This window comes from Python bivittatus, unplaced genomic scaffold (genome assembly GCF_059951505.1).
Source record: "Python bivittatus isolate LINGU-HERP-01145 unplaced genomic scaffold, Pbiv_v1 ctg000200_np1212, whole genome shotgun sequence".
NCBI lineage: Eukaryota > Metazoa > Chordata > Lepidosauria > Squamata > Pythonidae > Python > Python bivittatus.
The window spans coordinates 7342724-7369440 of NW_028277040.1; the positions used below are offsets into that span (position 1 = coordinate 7342724).

The 26717-nt window shown below is 40.0% G+C and overlaps 1 protein-coding gene across 1 annotated transcript in view; it reads right to left on the bottom strand.

Annotated features, from left to right (window-relative positions):
* Positions 1 to 24581, bottom strand: part of KIAA2012 (KIAA2012 ortholog) — a 68943-nt gene extending 44362 nt beyond the window's left edge. The window contains exons 1-11 of the mRNA XM_088135813.1: positions 24230 to 24581; positions 19139 to 19411; positions 13962 to 13965; positions 12353 to 12511; positions 11727 to 11882; positions 11184 to 11377; positions 8645 to 8834; positions 7438 to 7568; positions 6237 to 6387; positions 3801 to 4098; positions 2785 to 3051 (exon numbers count right to left, since the gene is read on the bottom strand). Of these exons, the coding sequence (XP_087991939.1) occupies positions 2785 to 3051; positions 3801 to 4098; positions 6237 to 6387; positions 7438 to 7568; positions 8645 to 8834; positions 11184 to 11377; positions 11727 to 11882; positions 12353 to 12511; positions 13962 to 13965; positions 19139 to 19411; positions 24230 to 24340 (1934 nt within the window). The 5' untranslated portion in view covers positions 24341 to 24581. The remainder of the gene's footprint in view (positions 1 to 2784; positions 3052 to 3800; positions 4099 to 6236; positions 6388 to 7437; positions 7569 to 8644; positions 8835 to 11183; positions 11378 to 11726; positions 11883 to 12352; positions 12512 to 13961; positions 13966 to 19138; positions 19412 to 24229) is intronic.
* Between the last annotated feature and the right edge of the window lie 2136 nt (positions 24582 to 26717).

The following is a 26717-nucleotide window of genomic DNA, read 5'->3' on the forward strand; positions in this document are numbered from 1 at the left end:
TTTCACCAAGTTGTTCTATAAGTACTCTTGGTCTCAAACAAAATTCTTTCTCTTGTAAATGTAGTAATAGTCCATTATCTACATCACTTTTCATCTCCTAACTTAATATTTGTATTTCCTCTCTGTTTGTTATTTCTGTTTTGTTTTCCAATATTTCCACCTTGATTTGTTTCACCTCTCCACTCAGTTGTCCTGCAGATTCTTCAAAGTTATTCTTCATCTCATCTTTTATCTTTCTTTCATATCTCTTTTAAATGATCCATCCACATATGCAGTTATTGATGTTGTTACTGTAGCTGTAACATTCTTTTCTAATTCCTGAAAGACCCTTTGGAATGTGGAGTCCTTGGTGTTCTCTGAGCTTGGTTGTTTTCTTGCAAACGTTTCATTACCTGGCTAGGTAACATCTTCAGTGCTGGAATGGGATGGGGTTTGCTCTCTGTTTATATATTGTGGCATGCCCTGCCAGTGTTGGGGGAGGGGGTGTTGATTGAAGTACGAAAACAAAACCCCCACCCCCACCAACACTGGCAGGGCATGCCACAATATATAAACAGAGAGCAAACTCCGTTCCATTCTAGCACTGAAGTTGTTACCTAGCCAGATAATGAAACATTTGCAAGAAAACAACCAAGCTCAGAGAGCACCAAGGACTCCACAGTTCAACCCTGAGCTACATATATTCACTTCTGTTGGTACCTTTGGAATGTCTCAAGCGTAATAACTTTTTCTGTCATTTCTATAAGTTTCACTGCTTTTCTAGTAACAGCCACTTGAATCAAGAAAGGGGAAATAAAAGTAAAAGAAGAGCTTTTTCTTTTCTTTCCCCCCGATTTCTCTAGATCATTAGGTCTTTAGTCCCATTCAACACTTCATAGTTCTGCAGTCTGATGGTCTTTAGCAACTTCCCTTATCTTTTGTTTTGCAAAGCTAACCAATCATTGCCTCCAACCAATCCAAACAAAACTCTTTCCCACAGAGATATATATTAATTATTTGTTTCAAAAATACTTTAAAGTCAATAATTCCAAATTCAACTGTCCCCTTAGTTTGTTTTAAACTTTCTTAGTTTAAACTTTTGGCAAGCTTTTTGCCCTTAATTATTTTTAAATCCTTTAAATTGGTTTTTTACTCTTATCTTTAATCCAGGATGAAGGATCACTCACCGAGTGGCTTGACTGCTGTGCTGCTTCGAAGATCTCTTTAAGATAATTGTCTTCTAAATGTGTTTAAGAAAGGAGGAGAGGTTTGCGAACCCAAAGCCCTTATGCAGGCTCCGCTGCGGCTGTGAGCTTGCTATCTCTTTTGTGGCTGCTGGCACTCAGACTTACAAGACAACCACAAAAATTCTTTCAGATCTTGTGGGTGTCCTCATGAGAAGCAGCCTTTTGGAGGCTGGTGGGCAATATCCTGGACTCTCCTTGTCCAGAGAGGCACTGTTGACCCAGGCTTAATGCACAGACACCAATCTTTGCCACATTGTCTCCGCTGTTTTGGAGGCACGCAGTTTGCCATTTTTCCCCCACCCGGAAGACCTTTGCCATTTAATTCTATAGAGAATCTCATTCTTCAGCTCACAGCCACCATGGAGCAGAGAATCTGGCACTTGATTAACTCTACACCATTGCACAATATTAAAAATGAATAAACGCCAGTTGTGGAGCTCATATCTTAGACAACAGAGTATAGATATAAGGTTCTTATTATATCATTTTTATTGTCATTACTACTATTACTAATAATTTGTATACTGCTCTCCTTCTCATGGAGCCCAGAGTATTATTCTGTCTTTCAACATATTAGTAGGGATAGGCTGAGATGGAGAGCATTTGTCCATACAAATGAAGCCTGTTTGAATGGCACCTATCTAAGTAGCAAACTATCATTGTTAATAGAGTCACAGAAATGCTCTGTTAACTTTGTACAGGTGTAAGTGTATGTGCATATGTATTGGAAAGGAAGAGTGGGCAGCATAAAAAATAAAACAAATTAGAAAATAAGAAACATTCTTTTTCCCCCTTGTACATCAACAACTTCAATCAAATTCTGAAAATTACATCAAAGTACCTGTGAAAAGCTTGGCTGGCTGACACAGAATATCATTACCTGACCAGGGTATAAATAAGCTGCCTTCCCCTTTAGAAAGATCAAAATAGTGCAGGCAATGGTATTCCTTGTGACACTCTATGGAAGTGAAAGTTTGAAGAAGCAGGATAGAAAGAATATTGGCGCTTTTGAATTTTGGTGTTGGAGAAGACTCCTGAGAATAGTATAAAGAGTCAAGTAAACAAACAAGTGGATCATTGAACAAAGCAACCTTTGGGTACCAAAGGGTACAAATGACCAGGCTCAAATTATCCTTTGTATGAACACATACAAAGACCTAGCTCTCTGGAGAAGGCTCTAATGCTGGGAAAGGTGGAAAGAAAGAGAAGAGGACAAGCAACAGCAAGATGAATGGACTCAGTTACAATGGCAATGGATGCACTGTTGGAAGACCTGAAAGACCAGGTTAGGGACAGATCATTATGGAGAAAATCTATCTATCTGATTGCTAACAGTCGAAACCAATTTCTTAGCACATAATCAATCAATCAATCAATCAATCAATCAATCAATTCTTCTTTAGAGATTTGCTATAAAGAAAAGAAAATATTGCTTGTATTGAGCAAGTACCTATGATTTACATAAATGAACACATACTTGCTCACACACATAAATTAGCTGTTTTGACTAAAGTACCAAAAGCAATATTGTCTGAGGAAGATACAGGAATCTGGCTACATTATTTCTTCAGGCTGACTGATATTTAAGTTATATGAGCGATCTGTTCTTTTAAACCAAAGGTTTGTGTCCTTACCTTCTTCACCTGTAGCTAATTCAAAGTTCCTGGGATTTTCAGTAGTTTGGACAGATCTCAAGAGTGATGGACAAATGATTTCTCCATTAGGACCAGTTAGAAGGATACTGAGTGAAGTGCTTTTACAACTTTCTTGAGAATAAGAGAAAAGGGGTGAGAGAAAGAGGAATAATATTATGAAAATGTACTTCCTGGAAATAAATTATCTGAACTAAGAGACAATCTCATATTTAACTAGTGTTGGACATGGCAGCTTTTAAAACCCCAACGTATTTCTCTATAGTTTATTATTTCTTCCTAACAAATCCTTATTTAAGTTTAGATGTTATATTCAGGACTATGTGCACTCTTCATATCTGTAAGTTTGTGAGTTTGACATATAATTTGGAAAACCATTTACAATCTCTAGGAAGGAAAACATAACCATTTAAGAAAAACTGTGTAAAATCAAATAATTCTAATTGCTCATGTTTTTTTTTTATCCGCACTCAGTTGTTACCGACTCTGTGGTGACTGCCTGGACGAGTCCTTGCAGTTTTCAAGGCAAGGTGTTTTGGAAGTGGTTTGCCAGTGCCTCCTTCCTAGAGCAGAGCCCAGCTGGCGAGCGCAGGAGGTGGGGTTTCCGTTGCTTCGCGCCCTTTTTGGGCGCGCGCGGTTTTTCGCGCTTACCGACAACTGCTCCCGACTCCTTTTTGCAAGGCGCCGCCAGCATTTTTCCTCTCACTGGAGTGAGAGTACCCATTTATCTACTCACGTAAGTTTTCAATCTGCTGGGTTGACAGGAGCTGGGGGAGGAAGCAGGAGCTCACTCTGCTACGCAAAGGCTGGGCTCAAACCGCTGAAGTGTCGACCATTTCTGGCTGGCAACTTTCAGCATCATTAAGTTGCTGCGCCACCGCGTCCCCCTAATTGCTCATGTTATTGTTGAGAAAATTCTTACTGACCTATTTGTTCTGTGTTGTTGGTTCCAGTAGACATCTCTCTCTTCCTTGTCTTCCCATCACTTAGAGCAAACTCTTCTGGATTTACCAGAGGTAGATGGAAAGTACCTTGGGAAACCCATGGGAGCCCATCATTGATAGTCTGGTTTTGCCTGTTTCTATGTTTGGTGTCCGAAACAAGATCATTTGGCAAAAGGACTGACTTTGGCTTATCATAGACATCAGTCTCAGATTTGGGTTCCTTAGAACAAGTCCCTGAAAAGTAAGAGAACAGATCATAGGAGTTGTGGACCTCCACTCAAAATATAGACATACCCAAATTAAAAATGACATTTTAAAAGTTTATGATTAATGAACCTTATTATTTATTCTCACAAAGAGATTATTGCACACATACAATTATCTGAAGTAAAACCCACTGAATTCAGGTAAAGATATATATAACTGTGGCTTACTATCTCAGTTGCAGCAGGTATGGACCACTTTAGAATTACATAATGCTGACAATGGTACATAGCAATGCACTCTCTAATAGGTATCACTATGTTTTAGCTCAGTTCCACAACTGCTTGGTGTTATTGCGGTAATGCCTAAGCTAAGCAGAAAGGAAGCCTGTAAGTAGCACTTATAATGTACTCGTAGTAGAACGGCAATACGTAACAAATACCACTCTTTTTGCACAGTATTGATTGAATAAAGTGAAATTGATGTTCATCCTCAAAGAAATGTGCAAGTCCTCACACAAAAAGAAAGAGCAAGAGTTACACTATGTGGTATAGTGTAACAGTATACCACATAGATCTCTGAGCTGGTGGTACAATCTATTGGCTTGCAAGGTAGTCTAGATAAGAGGACTTAGCTTACACAGAACACTGTGCCCATCTTTGGAGTAAAACTGGATTTTAGTTGTATTTGTAATATGCTGGCCCAAATGGGTATGAGTATATATGTTGTGTGTCTGTAAAACTAAGAGAAAGGGGATATAATAGATCTGAATAAAGATAATCTGATATTGTGGAATTGAGTTGATAAATGCATTAGGGAAGTGAAGATTCAGTTTTAACTATGAATGAAGGGGTGAAACTGTGTATCAGAAACTATGAATTGGAGATGATAGGTGGTTGTAGATACACACTTTCATACATACTTTTGATGTATGAAAGTAGGAATCCACAGGTTGTGGTAGTTCTGTGTTACGCTCCAGTGAATGATGATAATGGAAAAGCCTGGGATAATTTTGGGGAAAATTGTACAACATTCTGAATAAATGTAATTTAATGGAAGAAAATGTTCGGTCATGAATAGTTGGGGGGAAACAAGACAGGACTGTACAGAAAGAATGACTGGGCTATTTGGAGACCAAGGAATGAATGAGAATGGTGACTATTGTGAGTATCTGCTTTAAAAAAAAATCTGTTTTGAATATAGTTTAATCATAAGTCTGTTCATACATACAAAGGCAAGGGAGTTCCAACAAGACCCCTATTTTTGTTTTATTGATGATGTAATGACTTTTGATTATGTAGATCATAACAAATTTTGAATAGCCCTAAAAATGTATGTACTGGGCCACCTCATCTACCATTGAAAAATTTGTATCATGACAGGGAAGTAACAAAATGTGGAGTAAGGAAATGGCTCAAAATTGGGAGTACACCAAGGTTGGATACTATCTATTTATTTAACCCATATGCAGAATATATCATAAAAATGCTGGACTGGAAGAAATAAAAGTTGAAATGAAAATTTCTGGAGAAACCTCAGACTCAGATATGCTCATGAGACCACTTTGATGGCTAGAAGTGAGGAAAACTTTTTTATAGTTGTTAAAAACAAATGTTTTTATATATTTATTGGTTTTTTAGTTAAGTGTTGAACACCACTCAGACTCACTTTTTAGTGAGATGGGCGGCCATACCAATCTGATAAATAAATTAAATTAAATTAAATATAAATAAATACAATAAAATAAAACTTTAAAAAATCTCTTGCTGAAGTGAAAGAAGAGAGTGCAAAAGCTGGTCTGCTGCTCAATAGTAAAGAAAGCAAACTATCTAAGATTATGTCAACAGGCAATGCCCCTCCAGAAAATCAAGGGCATTCTGGGAAAAGGGAGATTAAGATTGTCAACTGTTTTCTTTAAGGCTGTGTGAGAGAGGGCAAATAGTGATGAGGACCCAAAAGATAAAGGCAGAGAAAGAATATGTGTTTGGAATTAGGCAAGTGTGCTGGTGGGAGCAGCACCCTTTGAAAGGAGCTGACAGACTGCCTTTGATGTATACGGCTGAGAAGGGAAAGACCACCCAAACCAAGCCTATCCTGGGCAAGGTATTTTAAGCAGACATCAAGTCATCCAACACATTCTGGAAGTTCTGTTTGAGTGAGCCCCTGCCTGGAATGAGCATGTACCCCTCATTCAAGGGGTGTAGCCGTACCTCTTGACTTCTTCACTTTAGCTTGGGACTCCGACTGAACCAGCAGTGGAAGGATCACAAGTTCCTTTGAAAGCTCACTGGGTTTTATTTTTTCCCTTTGAACGCTGGGTGAGCTTTCAGCTATTTGAGGTAACTTGAAAAATTCTGGCACCTGGAGAAAAATAGAGCTTCAAGGCTCTTTTTAATACAGTGAATGCCACAGATCTTTGACAGTTTTTGTACAACCCATTTCAAATTGTTCCAAATGACAGAAAACACATCAGAATTATATGCGTGAAAATATACACTTGCCCTGCTATGGACAGATTTGATAAAGCGTGTGGGTGTGTGTAGGGGGGGTTTCATCTTTCACAACCTGATGTCTCCTGATGCTGGGCATTGCTCCCATAGCTCAACTAGCATGGCCAGAATTGCCTGGGGATTAGGGGAATTGAAATCCAATTCCTCTGGAGGGTACCCAGTTGGGGAAGCTGTGTTAAGCTTTTTGCCATGCTATTTAGGAGAATTTCTGTTATATATACAACATGAAGAAAGTATTCGGGATGCAGTGCAATAAACCATTAAACAGGCTTAATTCCCTTTGATTTTAATGAGACACATAGTTTGATCTGTTCACTGAGTTCCCTCCAATTAAAATTGAATTGCAGCCTCAGGGACACAGAACTACGTTGAATTGTACCCCAGAGTACAGTTTCTCCTTAACTGGGATGTATTTTTGGAATGATTAATTGCCAGAAGTGCTGTTGTATTTCAGTCCGTTTCAGCCAATGTGTGTTGACAACAGTGCTACAATAGGGGGCCATGTAGAATGATGAAAACTAGTTCACTAGCCATATTTATTAAATGGCTAGCCTCTCTTCCGCTCCTAGACTTATTCATTAATTCATTAATTCAATATTTATCTTAATTCTAGAACAAGCGTATCCTGGTTTTCTTTGTACAGGAGACCGATGGAGGCATACTTGAAATCTCCCATCCAAACCAGTCCTGCCTCAGACCTCTGTCTTCAGCAAAACAGGAGCACCCTGTAATCTCCAATTTATTCCATATACGTATGTATGGTTTGTCCAGGAAATAATATTTTTTAAAAGCTAGCAAATGCTAAGCGTCTGAACTATTTTTATCGTTCTTAGACAAAGCCATTCAGAACCGTCCTTCACCCCCAAAACAATAGGATTTGGTGTGGACAAAAGAAACTGACCTGCTTCTGGTGCTTCTTCGTGACTTCACCTTGTTCTTTGCTGGCTCCTGGATTAATCAGAGGGAACATTTCTGTACCCTCTGAGAGTCCTCTTCCTCTGCCAGCTGTGTCCTTCAAGTGATTTTCATTAACTATGAAACAAAGAGGAAGACAGAGATCCAAAACTACCTTCCTTCTCTCTAGCCATGGTTAGATCTCATCAGAATCTATGAAGGAAACTGTTAGGGCTGAGCTGAAGATTGAATCAGTGATCACTCTATGGTGGGCTGTAGATGTTACATTGGAAATGGAGTCTGCATGACAGAATGCTCCTTTATAACTTTACATGCAAAAAAATAGCATGCTCTTTTCTCTGATATGTTTCCCCCCTTTTGGGGGGGGGGCAGGGGTATAGAACACTATCAATCAGGTGGATACTACCTGCAAAGTGAATTTTTATGTTCCAGCTTGACAGTCTCATCAAGGATTAAGCCATTTCTTTGTAGGGAAGCTCTCAGATTACACAAGGCAGCTGTGTGGGGCAATGTAATGTCTGAAACAGCTTTATATTACTGTAGAATATGCTTTCCACCCAAATGTTAAACAAGCTGGCAAAAAGCAGTTTCCAGTTCTTTGGCTAATTTGTGTCTCTCACCTTTCCAGATGTTGCAATACTTGCTTCTGACCTAAATGATGCTATTTACCAGAAAGCAAGTATAATCCATCAGAGGGATGGCTCCATTGTGATATTTGTTGGTTTCTGTTCTCAATTCAACAAACGCCAGCAGAGGGAGACATAATGGCTGTGTTTGCACAACATACTAACTCTGTTAGCTGGCTGTGATTTACTCAACTCAATGTTCGCAATTCACACCATACTATGAACTTTTGTTTGTTCATCTTTCCTCCACTTTGGATCTAGGTCTTCCAGACTGTAGTCCAATACTTGAACCACTACACTATGCAGACTCAATTTTCACCAGACAGTAACTACAATGTGGTTGGCATTTCAATTTGTGGTTCAATGTGTCATGAACCACAAATATGCAAATACAGCAAATTCACTAATTCCTGCATTTATTCCTACATTTTGGAATACTGAATACCTATATTTGAATGGCAGAAACATTGGTTCTGTTAATAATGCTCAACTACCCACTGCATTTAAATATTAAAAATATAGCTGGTGGCTTTTAATTTGGCTCGTCAATTTACAGTATTTTCTTACCACTGCATGTGATCTTTCTTCCAGGAAAGATGCCACCATAGAAATTCACATGGGATTGCTCACACCAAAGTTCAGAGGTGTCAATACTTGTATTTCCCAATGCTAGAAAATTTACTGATTGGTTCGGCATTTCAGAGTTATCTGGATCCTTCTTGGTCTTTGCACCTTGGAGACATTCTACTCCTCTATCCTAGAAGATGGTGAAACAGAACACTCAGAAGGCTGCCTTTAAAAGCAAGCAAAGTGAAAAGAAAGCAACTGTTCCATTCATAAGAAAATAAAGAGTCCTCTTGCACTAGCAACTTATCACATCATCTACCTACCACTATGAGAAGACAAAGCTGCAGTGATAGACAGTAGTACCACAACAATGGCTGGATGTGCTATAAATTGCTAGCCTGTCCAGATGAAAGACATTTCTGCTCTAGCCCTCTGTTCTCACAGTGGTCATCCAAATGCCAATGAAAAGCTCACAACACCATATAAGGACCATAGCATCCTGCTGGTTGTGTTGCTCTGCAACTATTACTGAGAGGTAAGATACTCTCTCTGATACTGGTAAGATGATGAAGCAGCCATTAAGTAGCAACCTCACCTTCCATGAAGCAGCCATTGACATATCCTCCACAGATCTGTCTAATTCCCTTTGAATTGTTGGTGGCTAATGTTGTGTAAAGCAGTACTTCCTTTTATCTATCTGACTTCAACTTCATTAGATGAATCCCAGCTCTTCCATCTGATGCCAGCAGGAAGAAGTACATAGTGTACAATTCACTAGCTAAACAAAGCTTAAGGGAAGATGGATTCTCTATACAGTACCAGTCTGATAGCTTCTATATATCCCTTCCTGCAAACTGCTAAATGTAAGGACCCAGATAGCTTGTAAAGCTATTGCACCATATACAATCATCCAAGTGCAGATGTCCATGAGTTCAATTCCCAGTAGAAGGTTTGAACCCCATAGAATAACATCTGGCTATCCACATCTGATGATACCCAATAAGGATGAAACCAGTAAAATAGTGCCCCCTGGTGGTCAATGTAACAAAAGAGATAAAAACGAACTAAAGGCTGTAGGATCTGCTTTCTCTTGGTTATCAAAGAGAACAGAGAGACCCTTGTTCGGGGCAGTTTATAGTTCTCCCTAAAATGCTGGGAGATCTTTCCTAACACATATACAAAGTTTGATTTACATTCACAAGTTGCCATGTAAAAGTAAAATGCTTGCCTTTATTTCAAGAGAAAGCAATATCTTCAGAAAAGGAAGACAATATTTGAAGGGCAAAGGTCATCTTTCTCATAGGAAAGAAAGAAATACATTTTTATAAAGGAGATGGAAATTTAGGGTTATGCTGTTCTCATCACTTTACCACTAGCTATGGTTTAAAGCTTTTATTTGGTTTACATGTGGAGATGCGCCAATTTACCCATATATTTGAGAGCCTGCTACTCCTGAACACTCCTACCTGGGTAGGCCCAACTTTCATAATTTACATAAGCATACACACACACACACGCAGAAACTCCAGCTCACACTACATGTGGGGAAGCTAAGTTCCAAGGTCATTTTTGGCCTGTGGCCCTATGTAAGCCACCCTAAGAAAAGTATGAGGATATCCACATTTTATTTTAAATCTCCCTATCTTTTCCTTAGCATGCAGATAGTCCTACACACTAAAAACGGGAGACATATGGTGAACAACATCTACAAGCCTTGTAAAAACTTGGGGGGAAGCATATAAGAGTTAGCTACCAAGGGAGTGTTAATGATAAAAATAACTATAATACAAGAGGAGGAGGAGGAGGAGGAGTACTAATAGTACTAAGATCATTACAACCTCTTCCTGTAATACTTTTTGTGATTGCAGTAGATTGTATGTAAAACATAATACAACCTTAAAACAATCTCACTACACTAAAGGAGGGAGGGAGAGGCTGCAACTCATCTCCTACTTCCCTACGTTCCCTTTCTCCCATCCCTCCACATGATCATGCCCTCACGTGTTCTAGGATATACCTCTTTCCAGCTAGCTATTAAAGACAGAGGGGCTAACCAAGATAGAGGAGCTTTTCAACTGCTGCCCCACTTCTTTGGAACAGCATTGCCTTTTCTATAGCCCCACCTAACTGAGCTTTAGAAAGGCCACTACAACCTGTTTTCCAGCAGGTTGGGGATAGGTGGGTCATGAAGGTTTCCTGTTGAGGTGTGGTGCTCCATGTTCTGAAATGAGTTTGTTTATTGTCCCTGGCAAGAAACTGGGACAACTGTCATTCAATCCTGATGAAAAAAGTTTAAGTTTATTTTATGGAATAGTGGATATAAGCCACTCAGACCCAGTGATGATAGGAGCAGCATATAAGCTCAGCAAATGCATACATACCCACATACAGTATGCCCTCTGAGGCATTCAAGCTACCCTTACAGTTTCTGCGAGAAGAACGTTCAGCTCTTTGTTTGTTTTACTGATGGGAACAGGGACATCTTTAAGCACTTAGGAGCTAATAGAAAACTATCTGATGGGGGAAAAAAGTATTATACCTCAGAGATCTGCCAGTATGCTTCATTCTGGCTCCAGGTAGTTTCCCTGGTATGTTGTGGTTGAAGATGAAAACTCAGTTTTCTTACTGAAATTCTTAAAGGGATCCGAGCTGTTCCTCTTGCATTATGTTCTGTGTCACCTTTCACCAGGCTGGCTCTATTCTCTGACTGTTTTTGTGGTGAAGGACCAAGACCTAAGAAGCAGGGAACATCACAGCCCTGAAATAAGTGGCCAAAGTGGCTGTATTGTACAACAAGGAACAATTACAATTCAGTCTAATCTTGTCTGTGCTATTCATAAATCTGTCTAAGCATGTTCAGCTATGGGGGCATCTGCAGAGGGGCAGGGCAAGAGCAAATGATTTACATGCTTCTGTCAGTCGTTGTGATGCAAGGACATAATCATGGCTTTTGTGTGATGATATCATGCATGTTGCCATGTTGACATTGTCATAAATTGTTATGGATGCCTTTGCACAGCCATTTAGAAATTAAAATCCAATCATAATTGACCCTGTTAAAAACATATTTATTGCACTGTACCTGAATAAGTCTGTTCTTTTAGTTCAGTCTGCGAGTACAAGCAAGGAGAATAGAAAATACGTAGATTATATTTTGGTGGAATAGCTGATAGATCCTGTAATTTCTTCCTGAGATCTGCTGCGTTTTCCTTAAGCAGTAAGGGATCACTGATATAGCCTGAAAAATATACAGTATACACCGGCCATGGGGTAAAATAACTCAACATTGATCTGTCTATTGAGTATTGTCTACAATACGCCAACTGGGAGTGGAAAGGGATGGAAACTGAGGCCATCTACTCCCAAAGCATATGTTTTAATGACTTAAACAGATGGGACTGGAGCCTCGGCATAGCATAGTAGAAAAGAGCCAAGTATTTCCTCTCTCTTACAAATTAATATTGAGCACAGTCTATTAGAAATGTGCAAGGCACCTAGTTCCACATCATCCAGAAATGTAGCAGTTTGGGTCCCGTCTACTCTCAAGTACAGTGGTATTATCTACCACTTGTTTCAATTGATTCTGTAATGAAGGCCATGATTAATCTGAAAATATACCCCCTACCATTTTATTTTATTTTATTTTATGTCTCGTCAGGTTAGAATTGCTATCTTAACCATCTGGACTAGTTTCCTTGTCACACTAACCTGCATTCTGAAGCTTTTGCAAAACCCTTGGATCCCAGCTCTGAGCGAGTTTGAGGAGGTACCTCTTGGCTGAATAGCCTGGTCTCATCGGCCTGTCCGTCTCGCGGTTTGAATCTCTTAGGAAGTACAGATACGGCTGCTGAGCGATTCCTTTCTCATCTTTCCATCGCTTTAATGTGAAAAGAAAATATCAAAAGCTTAAAGTGGGTGTCTCTAGATGACTGATGAACAATAAGACTTATTCAGTTTCCCCCTATCAATCTTTGAAAGCATCTCCAGCTAGCTGAGTTACAGAAGGAACAATGTGGTGGTTCAGACAGGCAGATAACAGAGAGCCTCCTTTATGGGTTGTGTTTGGGTGTCTGAGGGTTCTCAAATGCCAAAGCTCTTTGTGACTTCAGTGTAATTGCTAATGTTTATTTTGTTGCACCGTTTTTTATTTTTAACCTTCCTGCTGAAAAAGAAGAACGTGAGCTGCTCAGAGTTCTTTCAGAATGGAAAACCTCACTAAATAAATAAATAATGGAAAACTACAAAGAAGCAAGCGAGTGTGAAGGGAGGCATATACTTATTGTAACAGCAGTTTAGAAAGCAGCCTGACATATGGCTTTTGCCGCACGCGCTCAGAAAAATCCAGTTTTGAATTTTCAGTGTATTTTGAACTGGAAAAAGCCAACTCTGAATGTTGTCTTTTGGCTAACAGCTGTGACATAATCAGCCCTTTGAGTAGTTTTGCAACTGTTCTTGAAAGGTTTGCAATTTTCAGTTCACTGAAGCAAGAATAGATACAGATACATACATATTTATCAGCTACTGCCAAGTATTGATTGTATTGCAAGGCTGGTGGCTAAACCACCATTTGAACCGTGTATTACTGGTCTCATGCTAGTTCTGGAAAATAAACAGGTTTTAGCTTGCAACTAGCTGCAGTGGGTTGAGGATGGGGATGCAAATTAATGATCACAGGACGCACGGAGAGAGCGTGCATTTTCACTTACTTGGTCGTGGGGGTTTGTTAAGGGACGTTCCAGACTTCATGCATAGTGGGAAAATAATCAGTGGTCAAAGGAGACTAAATAGTCCATGCAGCCAATGCCTGCTATTGCATTCAGCAAAATGAAGCATTCTCACTTGTTTATTTTAATCGCCCTCGCTTTTATATAGTTGCTTCATTTTAAGAGTAATCCGGTTTTGGTACTGCAGCACGATGAGATGCTTACAGAGTTAGCTAAGAACTTACAACACACAGGAAGATAGGTGAGATTCTTTAGAGTCTTTCAAGTTTATTTAACTTTAAATGAAGGCTGTGCCTATCATAAAACAAACAAGAACAACCTAAACATCCAGGAAAAAAGGGCTCATTTGCTCTCTCTTGAGAGAAGGGACCAGGAAACCCAGGTCCAGATGGGGATTCTGTAAATATGCCCACAGTGGCCTGTGCGTGTGTATCTCACTGGATTAGGAGCAGCACACGTAACCGAATGTGGTAGGACCATGGTTCACCGCAGTAGATGCTACGTTCACAGGATATAGGCGATCGTGCTGGAACTGAGATTTCACTGCCTCCTGCTTTTACCAGTACAGATGATAAAAAGATTATTTTTCAAACTAGCCTGTCTGTGAATAGCCCTGGCAACTGTCTGAGTCTTCATTGGATCAGGACCAGTTTGACAAATTCCTGGACTTCCAGAGAGATTTGCAATTATATGCAACAGGCACACAGGCCTTTGGTTTCTGTAGTCCTGCAAAGCTGAATAAGCAGGTGTATTTGTGAAACTGAATGAATGCGTTCCTTGGAGGATGTGTGGGGAATCCTCATAACGGTAAAGGAGTTTTCAGGCTAGGAAATGTGAGTTGTGCTAGTGGGGAATAGTCTACCATATCTGGGCTGAAAAAATTCAGAAGAACACAAGATGGCAACAAAGAGTCAGCTTTATGTATCGCTTTGCTCCCCTCTACCATCTTGTGATCGTGTGGAGTTTTTCTGCCCAAATATAGTAGACCTATAGAGGAACTATTTACATTTCCTAAAATAGTATTTATAGCCAATCTTCTTTAATTCCTGAAACAATGCTGAAGGAAGGAGGGAGTAATTTTATATGATTTTAATTTTAATTTTATATCACAAGCATTTTAAGTTGAATGGAAGTAAAACAAGGCCAGGTGCAGGCCTTCATGCTGATGGACCCTCCTATTTTATTTTATTTTTTAAGGAAGTGCTTATCTCAGAGTGCAGTAATGGGCTTCTCCCCCAGCTTTTAAATTTAATTTAATTTAATTTTTTTCAACTCATGAAAGGAGCATCGGGGTTCTTTTCTGGTAGCCAACACTATTTCCCCCTACCCCCAATGTGCCAGCTGCTGTGTCAATCTGAGACAACAGAGGAGAAAGAAAATGACAGCAATTACAAGAGCATGGGGTTTCCTCCTACGCACAACTATGCAGATTAGTACAAGACCTGGGCCGATGACAGAGCACTCACCACCAGCAACAGATTGCTATGAAGCTCAGTTTCCTAGCCAGGGAATAATGGGCCTTGCCAGGACCCAGGAATGCTGCAACTGCTTCCAGATACCTCTTACTGACATTGAGTCTGGTCTCGGACACTTAAGAACACATGGAAACTTGTCCATGGACAGGGAACAGAGGCTACATTTTTGGCTATGATCATATCATGTGCATTTGTGAACAAGAACCCACCCTAACTGTGAACAGAGCTTTTGAGTCACAATACATCTTTTCAACTTGTCTGATTCTGTGGGGCCCTAGAAAACATCCTGTCACTGGTCAGATGAAGTCGGAGGAAGGGGAAGAGACTCACAGAATGGATTGTGCTTAGAGATCACACAAAGATGTTTGGTTCAGAATCCTTTCTTCTTTCTTTCTTGAGCAGAAACGGTCTTCTATTGCAATATGAATACTTAATTTGCATTGTAATATTGCAGTTAAATCTCTCCAGAACTGAAACAGTTTCACTGAGTCAGTAGCTGGAGCAAACCATGGCCTATGGCTTCCATTTTATTTAAACTTCTCAAAGTAGTGACTTAGGTTACCTCTCTGAATCATGAAATATGGTTCCTGAAGGCTCTGATTCAAATTCCCTTTCCCAAATTATGCGGGTAAAGAAGACTTTCTCCTCTCTATAGTCCTCCAGTCCCCATATCTTCCCTTTCAGATGAATCGAGACCTGAAAAGCAGGGAGCTGACAAAACCTAAATCGCTCTTGGTTTCTAACTGAGCTGAATGCTACTTTGTCTTGTATCACTAGTGCGCACTGGGGCTTTGTTAAGAAAATGACTCAAGTGGTCTGAGTCAAAGCAGACATGCGTAGACCTGTTTGTTTTCTTTGGTATCAGCCAGTTATTTTCGGTTCTCAGGTTTCAGTTTATACACTTGCCCTCCAGGGTATTTGTATAGGCATTTCAATTTCAGTACTTTGTAGTTTCAGCGGTAAATCTTCAACAAGACCAGTAGGTATCGGTTTAATGTGGAAGGAGCTTAGCACCACTACTAGTTAGTTTCAAATTTTTTCTCATCATCATTCATGTTCATAGTGGCTACCCATTTACAATAAAATGTAACAATAAAAAAGGAATAAAAATGTTTCAAATTATGATTAGTGCCATTTAAAATACTTGGTCAAAGAGAACGTTTTCAACTGGAGCATCTGCAAGATGTCGGCTGGGACCAAATGATCGTAGCCCTGCTCCTTTTTCTGTGCATTGATGCATATAAAAAAGAAGTGGGGTTTTTATTGTGCAGTTGTGGCTGCCATCTTGACTTCTTTGACCTCACCCCCAGGCGCTCCTGGTTTTAGCTCCTTTCCTGAAAGTGGAAAGAGACCTAAATGCAATTCCCAGGGAACTGTCACCCATAGGAGTGACACAGGAGAAGGGTGCCTGATGACAAGCCATGGAGAGTACTTATGAATGTTGCATGTGGGGTGCTTCTAGCTGAGGATTTGAACACTAAATCTCACTGATTTATGGGGCTAGACATGTTTGCCTGCCATCTGTAATATTCCCATGCTTTCCTAACATTTCCTCATTTTTTTTTAAATGGAAAAATGGTTAAGGAGAAAAGGGCAGCAGAGCTCTCCATCTGGAAGTAGCATCTGCCTACCTCTACCTCACGCGGGGACAATACTTAGCTGGGTCTGCCTCCCGCCCCTGAATTCCTTACAGTCCCTTAAAGATAACCCTTGACTCAGCCTTTCTGATGTAGATTTCAGGGAGCAACACATTCTCTGAAAGTGGTCTCTGCCACCTCCAATCCAAGATATTTTGCTGACTGAGGGAGATCAGTAACTTGCGGGTTGCATTTCATTTACTGCACTTTCAGTCACAACTTTTAGCATAAGCTGCAGATAGGCTTTTGCTTTGGCGAATGCTTTGGGGTGATTTTTTTTTTTTAAAACCCAATTATAATACAGCGTCAAACCAACCCCCCTATACCTTCCATACTGTAAGTGGGAAGGCAAATCTCCTATTTTATAAACTAACAAACAAAACAGAATTGTTTTCCATGTCAGTAACTAATTTGGAAAGGTAATAACTTTCTACCCTCTAGATCCACATGGGAAAGAATCTTGTTTGACTCAAGGGTCACTCTGAAAGGGGACTTCCACAAAAGCAGTCTTCTAAGACTATTTCCTGATAAGAATGCAACCCTGTGCCTGATCGCAGCCTATGTTCTATCTTAATTTTCCGCCTCCTCTGATGGCAGCGTGCACTGAAAGCGCCTGGAGTACCCCTGCTGGACTCTAATTGTTGGTGGCAATCGGCACAGGATTTCATCTGTTTCATCACAGCAGTGCTCTTTTCTGCTCCTTTAATCTTTGATGGATGCCATGCTTGGGTACACTGATGGGGCTCGTACCACAGGCAGTGATTTTAGAGGCATTTTTTGTCCACTGCTGAGGCACGGTGTCCGCAATGGGTTGGACAGTATTTCTGAATGGAATCCCTTCCCAGGGCCTTCATCAGGGAACTGACTGGAAGAGAAATGTATTCGGATATGCCAAATGCTTCTGGCAACTGCTAGCTGAAGCATCTGGAGGCATCCCTGAATTGTTTGAGTTCTCATTTAAAGGAGCATTTGTTTCAAACTCCCAAATGCCCAAACAGTGGCCTGGGCTGGTTTCCCTTCTCATGAAACCCAAGACCCATAATTCTGCGCAGAAGAACAAGGGGGTTCTCAAAGCGATGAGTCAAAGTACTTTCCCAAAGGAAACTTCCCAAAACATTTGTGGGGAAACAAGCCATGAAGCAGTTTGTATAGTTACTTCTTTCCCACAAAAGTGATTCTTGCTTAATTAGATGTGAAATTGACAGCTGATGCTCATGTTGCTATTATTAGCACTAATTTGATATACATAACACTTTTCTGCCCAGAGCTACCACTATTACTACTGTTAAAATCTGATTAAAAAAAAAAAAGTAAAAATCATCATGAATGACCATTTTTCTCTTAAGTGGGGAGCTGAGTGCAGGTCCCAAGGGAATGGATTCCCTAGGCCAGTGTTTCTCAACCTTGGCAACTTTAAGATGTGTGGACTTCAACTCCCAGAATTCCCCAGCTGGTGCAAAAGGTGTCTCATTGTATGTACCATCCACGAGGAAAGAGCACTGAAGCGTGCTCTAGAGAAGGTCCAGCAATATGGGGAATAGGGTAACTTGTATAGGTATGGTGTGGGTTGTAGTTTCTTTTATTTGTTATTAAGTCAGTTTAGCCTTGGGCCAGCTGCAAGGTCATTCTGGAGTTCCACATTTTCTAGTCTTTCTTTGGTGGCCTCCTTTGTTTTATAAAATCTCATGGTTAAAAGGCAATCAGGAAGCATACCCCAGTTGAGCAGCTTGTTGGCCACAGCTCCGCACCATCTGGACTGGAAGATGTCCTGCACTGAAAAAAGGCGGGGTGGAGGTGGTCAAGAAGCACTCCCAGTCTCCGGACCTGTTTCAGGGCCAGCGCACAGAGAGGCTGAACCTTAATTACAGAGAAGACCAGTTTTCTCCTGACCACAATACCTTAATTGGGTTTAATTTCAACTTGTTCACTCTCATCTGGTCTTGTACCTAACTTAGCACTAGTCAAGAGAATCTGCTGCTTGCTTGGAGTTGGATGGCAGTCACAGTAATGCAATAGCCACGGACTGCAGATTGCTGTTTGATAGCCACATGAAGATGGGGTTTGTACCTGCCTTGTGGAATGACCTCCCTTCCATTGTTCTCCAGGCTTCAGTGATGATGTGATTTAGGTATTTTTAAAATATTCTCCTTCCTTTCTGTCTTTACCTCTCCCTTGTGTTTGGGGATTTTATGAACATCCATCCATCCATCCATCCATCCATCCATCCATCCATCCAATTTATGTACCATGTCAATCCACAGGGACTGCACATAGTTTAGTGATATTAAAATAGCAATGAAATAAAATTGCATTTTAAAGCTTAAATAACAAAACTATAATGGATAGTATCAAATAAGAAATACTGTATACAGAGGTCTATATATGTGCCTGTGGTTCCACAATCACTTCCTGAAGACCTTCTGGGAAAGCCAGGTTTTAACAACTTCTGGAAGGCCTTGAGCATGGGGGCCATTTGTTTTAAGGGCAAACTATTCCAGATATAGGCATCTCTGGTTTTCATCCTTTTTTTCTCTTCTGCTTTTTTAATGACTATAAGCTGCTTTGGGATTTTTAAAATGACAAGTAGTATAGAAATATTTTAGATAAATGCCATCAGCCTAACTAAATGTGTATATATCTGAAATACATGAACAATACCTGTTTGCTTCCATATACTAAGATAGCCCGTGCCAAATCTTGGAGTGTGTGAAGTTCTACACAAAATGTCTGGCTTTTGTTTTGACATCCTTGCTGCAACTTCCATTTCCTCGATGGTTTAGCTAGATCTTCTGAATAGAGAAAGAGTGTGCCTCTTCTTGTGCTGTAAGTTTTTGGAAGATACAGCCCCCAGTACTCGTTCATCATCTGCCTGTGATCCAGCAGTCTGCTGACATGGCAAAGGGCTTCAGGAGACATCCAATTCAGGTCATCCTAATATGATTAAAATGAGAAGGAGAAGATGCAATAATAGAATGGATCTTAGAAACAAAATTCAATACAATTTTCTCTTTGCACATATCATACAGGGTAATCCTACTGTTGACAGCCAGTTTGGTGTGGTGGTTAAGGAATCAAGCTAGAAACTGGGGGAGTGTGAGTTCTAGCCCCGCCTTAGGCACGAAGCCAGCCCTAGGAAGGAGGCAATGGCAAGCCACTTCTGAAATCTTGCCAAGAAAACTGCAGGGACTTGCCCGGGCAGTCACCAGGAGTCAAGACTGACTCAAAGGCACCAAAAAAAAAGAAAAAGAAAAAAGTGTCCTATTGTTAAGATCTGCCAGTTAAAGAACCATCGGATTTATCAGTCACATTAGTAAAATGTGAGATGGCACAGCAGATGCATGCATGAATCTTCCCATTATGCCAGTAGCATATTTGATGAGACTATTTTCTGTTGTTATTTTGAAACATTTCATTTTATCTGAAGCTCCTTCTTCCTCCCAAAGGAGCACAGTAGAGTTGACAAACAAGAAAAAAAAACCCCTTCAGTTAAAACTATTTGATAAAAAGAGTAGACTATCAAACAAACTCCCATAAACAGGAGCAGAGATTGGCCACCTAATATCTTAGGTGAGAAGTTTTTGATTCTCTGCTTCTAGCTGGGGTGAATGACTATTGTGATCCAAACATCTGAAGGATATCAAATCACCAACCCCTGCTTTGACTTGAAATTGTTCACTACAAAAATAATCTGAATAAGATGGGTAATATTTAGGGATATGAAGGATATATATGTACATAAGTACTGTATTGTCATGACTATCATCCAGTGAAGCTCTGAGGCTTTTTTCTGGATGTGTGGGGATGTGTTGAGTTTAGAGAGGCCAGGAGGTTTTTGAAATTGGTTTTTAACTTTTTTACTGTTTTATTATTGCTTGCGAGCTGCCCAGGGTTATGCTGCATAAGATGGGCAGCTATACACATCTTTTAAATAAATAAATAAGGTGCATAATTTTATATAGCCAATTAATTGCACAGTGGGAAAGGCCTAATCCAAGACAGCACGATATGCACTAGGCCTTGAAATAGGATTTGGGGAGCTATTCCCCACAAATTAATTGGTGAGTTCAAGTCAAAACCTAAATTTTATTCCATTATATTTAATTACAGATTACTCTCCGGTCCTGCATTGTATCATTTTCCTTTCTGATTGCTTTAAAATTTACAATTTGAGAACAGCTCCTGGAGTCTTCTGTGGGCTTTAAGAAGCTGCAGGCAGTTCTGGCGTCTGAACGAGCATCTCCGGATCACTGATGTAGGACCCCAGCAGCTTCTCAAGAGCATTGCACTGGTTGCACACAACAAGCCTATGAGAGAATGAAGGGGTAGTCATGTGGCTGCTTAGAATGGCCTAGGGGCTGCTGGAAGTTAGCAAAAGTCTGACTTTTCCTGTAATTCCCACACAATGACAGAGTCATGAGATTGCAACCTCAGAAGGAAGGATTACAGTTCAGCATCCACCATGGTCTTTCAGTAGTGATTTACCCAGACTTAGCCGTGGCTCATGACTTCCGCTGTGGACCGTGGAGGAAGTCCTGAGGCATAGCATTATGAGGCATTGCTATTCAAGTGGCAGCTTCTGAAGACCTTTCCAAATAAGGTGTCTGTCTGTTAGAAACATGCCTTTGCTACATCATCTGATGTGAGACTAGAGTGTTGACCCAGCGGTACTTTGTGATACTTTCTCAGTGTCTAAACAGTAGGACTGTGGAAAGCTATTTGGAGAGGCGCTGCAAAACAGTTATTGAAGAACCGCATCCTCTTGAAAGCTTGGTACAACTGCTGCAAGGGTCTCCCTGCATCCTCTGGGTATGGGTGTGCATGCACACATGGCCTTCTGCTGCGATTGCAGCCAAAGCAAAGCAGCCGAGATGAGCCTTTAGAAGGAAGCGTTGCTTTGATGATTCGAGCAATGGGTTTGGAGAGGGTGCTTCATAATGTCCCCCTCCCAATGGTTTTGCACACCATGGTAAATATGAGTCTATTCCTAAGGACATCCACTGTTATTGTAAGCACTGTGTAAAAATGCAGTTCTGAACTACAGCCCCCCTGTCTTCACGTCTTTGATGGAGAATCAAAGGGAGCCCTCTAATGCATTCTGCAGAACTCTTGACTTTTCTGCTCCCTGGAAGGAACAGAAGTGGATTGGATAAATTCTTTCTAGAACGTACATAATATGCTCAGAGACATTGGACCAACTGTAATTTACGCTCCTCCTTGACAGTCTTTCTCAGTTTCTGGTTCTGTTTTGACCCTCACCATGATGTGATAGGTTCTTTCATTTCCCATCTGATCCTGCCTGCATGAACCACTCCTGGATATTGTTTATGGCCCAGCGTGATGCCATCTCTGCACATGACTGATCTCTGGAATGGGGGCTTGTACTGTGTGAACTCCCCAGGATGTCAGAGATATACATGGACAATGGTGCTTGGGGGGCTTATAGATTTACTTCAGCCACTTGTCCAGTAGATTTATGCTAGGTTTCCTCCTCTTCCTACATGAATGATTGCCTGAATAAATGAGCCATGCAATCAAAGACTTTGAGAGTCAGAAGACAATAAGCCAGGGCATTAATAAAGTTGCAAGATTTCAGCATATGTGTGATCCATGGGGTAGGCTTGAGCCTAGAGTTTCCTTCTACTTTTTTTGTAAAAAAAAAAAAAGAATGTGAAAATTGAAACCCAAAGCTTAATAAATCTTTTACTGCCATAAGAACATGAAGGAAAAAAATAAATAAAATTGCTGACTCAAAGGTAGCTTGGTTTATTGTAGCACTTGTCATTAAGGAAAATAGGTGTATAAATACTTAAAAATAGAAAATGAAATTATCAACATTGTAATAACCAAAGGAAAGGTTTCATTATACGGACTTAGAACAAAATGAAAATTTAAAAGAAAATGCTCAGAAAATTAATATCCATAGAGCCCAATTAAGGAGAAACAAAGAAAGATTATTAGTTAAACTGTGTAACTTCTCTGTTTCAATAGTATATAATGATATATTATAAAGCTGCAAAATATTCACACTGAGAGTAAGTCCCACTAGATTTTATGAGATTTGTTTTCAAATAAATATCCATAGCATTTGGAAGGAAGCTTATTTGTATCCATGGCCATAGATAATACAACTTGAAAATAACACTGGGACAATTTAAATTTATTTTTCTTACTAAATCAGCGATTGAAAGATCTATAATATATCATTTTAAATATGTACTTTGATTATTACACATTATTTCTCTTCCAGAGTTCTTTGGTGCTGCTATCGACACTATAAGTAGCTGAAATAGAATAACATTTGGAATTTGATACATAGGATTGTATGACATTATCCAATAACAATCTGGATGACCAAGATCATCCTATGTTGTCTGCTTACAAAAGTTCCTTTAGGTATAATGTTAACTGAAAGCTTCCTGTTAGCAAATTCTGCCCATTGATTGCTTTACTGCTCAGAAAAACTGATCTGTTTTCCATTATTTCTCTTTTTCTCACGTTAGCTAAATAGATACTCCATATGAAAATAAACAGAAAAAAGAAAAACATGGGCAGAAGTCTGATACGTCCATATACCAAAAAACAAGCATAACAAAAACCCCAAACTGGGAAACAAAGCAGGGAGTTTTGTAATAAAAGGAATTTGTGTTTATCCTGAAAATACAAATACCACATTTCTTCTTGCATTACTTTAACACTTGCATTTTTAGGCCAAAATATATTCATAGATGAGGTCTGAGGAAACTGGGGATGATAACAACAGCAGCAGCAGCAGCAGCAAAAACAAAATTCTAGAGTGTAATGATTTTATGTATTTTATGCTCTGTATGGATTTCCCTTTCTAGAGCAAAAGGCTAGTATGAAACCAGAAAATTCTGAAAATTAATTTTTAGCAAGAATTGCAAACTTTTTTGATATGTTAGCAGGTTCTTTGATCCTATGGTTCCCCCCCCCCCAATATTCATCTATTCCACTGAGTACAGAAGACAGGGCAATAGTGAGGAAAGTGCCTAACTTAATAGTAGCAGGTCCAGATATTATTACAGCTGTGACTACAATGAGCTAAATTAATATTAGCTATTCGGTTTGTAGTTGTACTTCTGTACAACTGTCCATCTTCCAAGACTCTGCAGCGTCAATACTATTTTGGCATCCTATTCTTATATTAATTATAAGAATTATTAATAATAATTATATAATTATTATATATTAATAAGAATATATCAATATTCTTATTGATCTACCAAATTTGCAGAATCAGTGTGGCCTCCCCATAGTTCTGATACAACATCATTACTATGCATCATTACCCCACTGGTGCAGAAGACGTATCTTAAAATACTTAATTGCTAAAATACGAAACCCTCTAACCAAGGCTTAAGCACCCCCAAAGTCAGTCAGTTTGGAATCACCGGAATACTGGCATGTGTTCATCTTGCAGATAGATAAGACATTACAGTCAGTTTTAAAATAGAAGAGGACGATTTCACAAGAATTCCTCTGCTGAAATGCTACCTAGGCAGAAGAAAAAGGCACCCTATCTCCCAAACAAAACCAAACCAAGAAAACATAGCCTCTCTTTCATTTTGGAATTATTTTCAAGAGTCAAGAATCCTATTCTTGTTTAGGCTTTATCCTAAGACGCTGCGCAAGATGATCTGAAGCTGTAAGAGACTCAACACACTGGTGGATGGGAAAGCACAGGCTGTCCTACATTAGCAGCTCACGTTTTGCATTAAAACCTCAACTCACCTGGGGATCAAAATGCACTTCCAGCTTCTCCTGTTTCTTTTTGATCACCTGCCCAGTGCCACGACTTAAGAGAGACAGACTGGACATTTTTAGATGAATGCAGTGCCACATCAGGGGTCTTCCCCTTTGCTTCTAAAAGCGGAGTTATATTTCATTATAGGACATCCTCATCTGACAGAGCTTAACAATGCTATTAAGTATAGCTCAATTTAATAACAGCAACATTAATCCATGAAGTGGTTTTGTATTAAACTAGAATTAGAAAAATAGAGAAGGCTACTGGAAAGCGTAGCCTGGTATTATCATCTCTCCTTGAGGTTACTTTTGTAATGTTTGTCCTGTTGTTGTTTTTAATCCCGTTCTGGTTGGTCCCAAGATTCGTGAAAGACTGCCATCCATTTCACTGTGCTCTGAGGTTGTTTCCATGTTGCTATGGCAGCAAAAGGAAATTGTTTAAACTACAGCAGAGGGAATGTTGGGAGGGAAGAAAGAAAATGAAAGATTTTTTAAAGGATCAGGATCAAATTTCAAGGCTCTGTTGCCCTGCAAAATCCCCCCTGCCATTCAGAAAGTAACATTATCCTCCATCTCTTGCAACTCTTGACATCGCATTGTCTCTCCTCCTCTTCATTATTACTATCAAAGCATTTTATATGACCTGCAGCCAGTGAATACTTCCCTTTGTGCTGCTCCAGAATTAACTCTGCTCCTCTGTTTTCACAGTATTATGTTTGCTGGGCAGCTAAGCTGATTGATTTCCCATTCAGCTGCAGGATAACCCAGAGAAAAAAATGGTATTTTCATTCGCGTTGTTGAAACACTGCAAAGCTTCTAGAAAACTGGGGTTCCCACTGGTGAGAATTCTCACTTCAGCCCACTTCTTGGCTCCTAGGCTTCAGCTGATGTTGCCTCCTGCCCTCAATCCTTCAACGGGAGAGGCAGCATGATGACTTGAAGGACTACCTCAGAGCAAGAGCACTTGAGTTTTTTGGAGCAGATAAATGCTCATTACTCTTCTGATTCTGCCAGGAGTTACCTAGCCTGGTTTGTTTGTTTGTTTATTACATTTGGATGCTGTGAAAAATCCAGACTGAATACCTTGCAAGCTGTTGCCAAAGTGTCTCAGTCTGGACAGGATTCTTTAAAGCCAGTTTAGAGTAATGTTGGCATGAACATAGGACAGGAATGACTTAAGGGGCATTGTGGCTATGCCCATTGTCTGCAAGCCCTACACTACAAAACCATATCCATGGCCATGCATGATAGTGTTATGAGTGTCAGCATACAGCTAATAAAGGGGGAAAAAATAAGGTGAAAATATTCTGATAATAAATGAAAGTGGCAAAAAGTTTGGAGGTAACCACAATCAGCTGATGCATCAAGAAAGAGAAAGAGATGGTCAGCCTGGATACTGTTTGCTTGTATGTCTGCTTTTTTAAATGAAGATGCTGTTCAAATGAATTCTTAAAAGTTGTCTGAATTTACTGCAAGTGGGATGCTTGTTCTAGCAGAGGACTGAACCCTGGGCAGTTTATGATAACCCATGCAGAAACTGAGATCTAGTCCCTTAACCAACAGATCATGGATATGCTGGCTGGGGAATTCTAGGAGTTGAAGTCCATACATCTTAAAGTTCCTGAGGTTGAGAAACATTGTGCTAGAGGATGGTGAAGGTGGATTGTAATGGAAGCTGAACAGGTAGCTCCTGTTGGAATTAGCCATCAGCCCTTTTGTACTCTGTAAGTTAGAGCATCTGTACAATAGAGATGTTGTATTGCTGTGATTCTGTTATTTTGTCCTGCTGTGATTCTGGTCTCCTTTTTTTTCTTCTTCACAAAAGCCATAGTGTTGATATCCTCATGTTAGGATTGGAGCAGATAAAATCCCTTCCTCCAAATCTTGCTTTTACAACTAATTGTCAGGAGAACAAATATGAATCTTGCTCTGGGGGTGGGAAAATGCTCTCCTTTTCCTTATGCAAGTGCCTTCACTGCCAAAGCCAGTGTAGTCTGTCAAGCACACTTGAATGTCAGTCTTCCAAAACAGCTCCCCTGCTGCCGTGTACAAAGCAATACAGCAGGCAACTTTCAGCTGGATTTTGTACAGGGCCTTTCAACGCAACAAAGTAAGTAAAACAGCACTAGAAAACATACAAAACAAACAAGCCCTCAAACAGGTGATCTGGTCCCTCAAGCAGGCAGCTTTTTAAGATGAGCGTTTGAAAAGAACCGGAGCTCCCAAGTTTTGATGTACTGAAACATTTAATTTCTTATAAGTAGAGATCGAAAAGCCATGAATCTGGGCGTGGATCAGCAAAATCTGACCTGATCCAGAGATGGTCCTCCTTGTGTGTTTTCCCTAGACCTATCTCCCACCACCACTTTTACACTTTTCTAAATCATATATATGGTGAAGGAATAGGATGACTATGTATCCTAGGTTAGAGGGAACACTGCTTTATTTGAAAAAACAGTCCTGTTGATTGTCC